The sequence below is a fragment of the Tachysurus fulvidraco genome, chromosome 23, assembly GCF_022655615.1.
Source record: "Tachysurus fulvidraco isolate hzauxx_2018 chromosome 23, HZAU_PFXX_2.0, whole genome shotgun sequence".
Lineage (NCBI taxonomy): Eukaryota > Metazoa > Chordata > Actinopteri > Siluriformes > Bagridae > Tachysurus > Tachysurus fulvidraco.
Window position 1 is genome coordinate 17368051 of NC_062540.1, and position 4811 is coordinate 17372861.

General features: G+C 36.6%; 1 protein-coding gene across 1 annotated transcript; it reads left to right on the forward strand.

The window, feature by feature from the left end:
• The first annotated feature begins 1287 nt into the window (after positions 1–1287).
• LOC113658321 lies at positions 1288–4556 on the forward strand. Its single transcript, XM_027170680.2, has 7 exons — positions 1288–1448; positions 1562–1864; positions 2128–2457; positions 2599–2706; positions 3124–3231; positions 3382–3419; positions 3985–4556. Exons 1-7 carry the CDS (start codon positions 1409–1411, stop codon positions 4048–4050), a joined length of 993 nt encoding a protein of 330 aa, XP_027026481.1. The 5' UTR covers positions 1288–1408; the 3' UTR covers positions 4051–4556.
• The last annotated feature ends 255 nt before the right edge of the window (positions 4557–4811 follow it).

Genomic DNA, 4811 nt, shown 5'->3' on the forward strand with positions numbered 1-4811 from the left:
ACCATAGAAAAATAGACAGACAATTCTCAAATAAAAGCACCATTAAAATAAATGAACACATGTTTCTTTCCTACACGCCCGCTAAGAGTCAACAACAAAGACGAGGAAGGGAACTTGATCCTACAGAGGTGGAAGGACAGAATAAACTGTCCAAGCATACCTTCATTATACACACAAACACACACACACACACACACACACACACACACACACACACACACACACACACACACACACACACACACACACACACACACACACACGCACAAAGACTTGTGAAAGTGAAGAGCACAACAGCACTAATGAAGGAGCAGTCTTCTATCCCCAGTGCTCAGACAACAACAAGCACATCAGGGAGAAGAACAATGGAATAAATTTTTAGTTGATATTGTGTTCAGGCTCAGCTATCCAAACAAATACAGGAAAACCCACAATACTAATAATGAACACAATAACAAACAGCAATTATATCAACTTAAACAATCCAAATCCTTAATCATTCATTCAGCTGTTGCAGTAAATAATCAGCTCAGAGAGGACTGGAAAGGTGGTGATGCTGTTACGTCTGACCTACCCAGAGCCAAAGACATGTATATTAGGAGCCCAGAGATGTAAGTTACCATCAATCAGATTTAATGACCACTTGGAAAATGGCAACAGACGAATCAGTACCAAAGTGTGAAGCAAATATACTTAACCTTGCTATATTTCCTCTAAGTGATATAATGTAAATAATGTATTCCCACTTCACACCCAGTGATTCTAGTATAGGCTCCAGACCCACACGGACCTGACCAGGATAAATCCTTTACTGAAGCAGGATTAAGAAATAAATTCATTCATTCATTCATTCATTCATTCATTCATTCATTCATTTTCTACCGCTTATCCAAACTTTTCGGGTGACGGGGAGCCTGTGCCTATCTCAGGCGTCATTGGGCATCGAGGCAGGATACACCCTGGAGGGAGTGCCAACCTATCACAGGGCACACACACACTCTCATTCACTCACACACTATGGACAATTTTCCAGAGATGCCAATCAACCTACCATGCATGTCTTTGGACCGGGGAAGGAAAGACATTATATTAATATAATTAAATGAATAAAGATACATTATAAAAATGAAGATTATAAAGTATACATTAGAGAAAGACAGATATGACCACCACTGTATTCATAATACAGTGAAGTGTGAGAACTTTGTGTGGGTTTCATGCAGATCTGTATTTCTGATGAATAAAATATTGTGTGAAAAGAGGAAATGACTTAACAAGACAGAATTATAAAAGCAGAAAGACATCAGAGCACAAAGTAGAAGTGAAGCTCAGTAGAACTTAACACAGTGAGATAGACAGAGCAGAAGAAAAGAAGCAGAAGTGAAGTGAAGCTGAATTTTATTCCAGGATGAAGATCCTCCTCCTCCTCATCCTTTACCTGATCTCAGGTGAGATATTCATCTGTAGTAAACTGTATGTGATGTTATTTATCCTGTATAATGAGAATATTAAAAGCTCAGTGAGGTTACTGACATGAGTGTGATTTTTGTTTGATTGACAGGTCCAGTAGACTGCTCTGATGTGATTGGTTACTCAGGTGGAAGTGTCATTGTTATCTCTGATATAAACTGGTACAAAGACAATAGTAAATATATCTGCAAAGTGAATGAAAAGAACTGCACTGATATAATACGTGCTGACACCAAACGCCACCAGGTGCAAGAAGGAAGATTCAAGTTGTATTCAAACGCAGACAACAAATTGTTAGTATTGATCAGAAAGCTGAAGCCACAAGATCATGGAAAGTATAGATTTGGACTGGGGGATCAGAGCAACCTGACCATGAACCTAAACATTTATAATAGTGAGTAAAAACGTGTTTACTAGTAACTGTCTAAACACTCACACAAATTCAAAGCATTAATATTAATTAATTAAGATATATAGAGCTAGTGCTTTTATGAACTGTGCAGGATAATACACATCTATAAAGCTTTAAACTAAAAATGATGTATTTTTGTATATATATATGTATATATATATATATATATATATATATATATATATATATATATATATATATATATATATATATATATATATATATTTTGTTTGTTTAATTTACAGAAACATTTTCTGGGCTGCCAAAAATAATAAAGGCTTATCTTGGGCAGAATATTACCATCACCTGTAACTATCCAGAGGAGTATGAGAGAAACAATAAATATGTCGACACAGTGAATGATGAAATTAAAATTGAACCAATTCTGGATACTAACACAAAATTTCAGAACGGCAGATTCTCCATTTCTGATGACAGAAGTGCTAAAGTTCTCAGTGTGAACATCAGCGACGTGAGAGAAACTGATGAAGTATTTTATTTATTTGGTGTGTATTATGGAGACGGATCAGTCAAATATTGGACCTACTTTACACAGGTGTGGCTACATGTTACAGGTGAGCATTTTATTTTTGACAAATCACTCAGACTCGAACTAAACCTGTGTGTACAGACAGCATTAGAGTCTTGTCTTAGTCATGGTCTTGTAAAAGTTATATAGCTAATATTTCCATGATTTTATTCAATCTCATATTTAGAACTGAGCACAAAAATTTCCCCAACAACAAAAACAACAAAAACAACAACAGACACCTACCTGATGACCTCAGCAGCACTGATAGAAACTCCATCTGCAGTGTGTTTCAGTAAGAACTCTTTACTCTTTATACATACAGTAACTCACTCTTTCATTGTGTTTTTGTCTTCTTTCCACTACTTTTTGGTTCTCTGATTTTACAGCTTCTGTTGTCCTTTTCTGCAACATGACAGCGTTAGACCAGCTACTACTAATAATTGTTTCATTTATCTATCATATGCTCTGATGTTTAAAGTTTAAATATGAACCTAATGACAACACTAAACTAGGAACTCACACATACACACACACACACACACACACACACACACACACACACACACACACACACACACACACACACACACACACACACACATACACTATATTGTAGTATGTGTTTATACTCATGTATGAAGTTGATATGTTTGGTCTGTTCCTGTTCTGTATTGTGTCAGTATATGTGTATGTTCTGTATTGTGTCCAGCTTCCTCTGTTATCATCATCATCATCAGTGTGTGTGTCTGTGTGATTCTGCTGCTGATCGGAGGATGTGGGCTAATGATCTACAAAGTGAGACCGAAGAGAAAACAAGGTGAGTTTTACACACACACACACACACACACACACACACACACACACACACACACACACACACACACACACACACACACACACACACACACACACACATACACACACACACACACAGCTACTAAAATGTTATGTCTGTGTACAATTACAGATTATACACTTTCATTCAAGAGTAAAGAGAATAAACAAGTGAGTAATTGTGTCTGTGTAAGTGTCAGTGTGAGTTAGTAAGTGTGTGTGTGTGTGTGAGTGTAAATGTGTGAGTGTGTGTGAGTGAGTGAGTATGTGTGTGTGTGTAAGTGTATGAGTGTGTGTGAGTGTGTGTGAGTGAGTTAGTGAGTGAGTGTGGAGTGTGTGTGTGTGTGTGTGTGTGTGTGTGTGTGTGTGTGTGTGTGTGTGTGTGTGTGTGTGTGTGTGTGTGTGTGTGTGTGTGAGTGAGTTAGTGAGTGTGTGTGTGTGTGTGATTGAGTGTAAATGTGTAAGTGAGTGAGTTAGTGAGTGAGTGAGTGTGTGTGAGTGAGTGAGTGAGTGAGTGTGTGTGAGTGTGTGTGTGAGTGTGAGTGTGTGAGTGAGTGAGTGAGTGTGTGAGTGTAGCATTATTTTCTGAAGCTTGTTTTGTGAATATAATAGAATTCTATAATGTGATTTATTGACACATTTTATTGTGAATAAAAACACATGACGATGTTAAAGTGAACACTGAAGTCATTACTGTGAGAGGATTTAAATGACTATCTTTTTTTTCTGCTTTCAGCTTACGCCTGATAACAACGCTTATTCTGCTTCTGGGTATGAAAACATTAAAACTAGCTCAATGTAAAACTGCTGAAGAGAAAGAATGAGTCAGAACTTCCTGCTTGAGCTGCTGAGTTGTTGAAGGACTGCTAGCTGTATTTGTGTGTATGTGTTTAGCATTAGTTTTGTTTAATATAAAGTTGATTGTTAGAAATACAAATTATCTGTATGATGTATAAAGACTAATCATTATGATGATGATGATGATGAATTGCTTCTAATTTTGTAGAGCTTAACTAATTGTTTCTTAACCATGTATCTATATTATGCTCTGATGTTGCTGTGCTTAATTCTGCTCTGTTAATATAAGTAATTTTATTACAGTATAAATATGAGCCTGTGTCATTAGTCCAGCTGATAACAGGAAAGACCTTTGTCATATCATCTCATTCACATCGAACATTTTCTTTTGGTTATGCTGTTGATGCTTGAGAAGCAGATCTACAGTCTATATAATCGTGTATCCTTGCTACATGTCAAGGAAATTCTCCTTTACTGTATTTACAAATCTTTATCAATAAAAACACACTATCAACCTGTGCATTAAACACTGCATTCATTTTTCTCAGCATTCGAAATGAAGTTTTTTCATTCTTGTTGTAACTCCTTCCAAGCACACACACAAGCAGTTCTCCAAATACTGATTTATTTGAAGACTGGTCCCCAAATCCACCGTGAAAACTAAACAATATTAACAACAAAATAATTTCTGTCAGGTAGTTCATTTTGCCAAAGGAACGGTGGTCCTGTGAACCAATTTAAGGTCCTAATTTGCTCTGCATGACC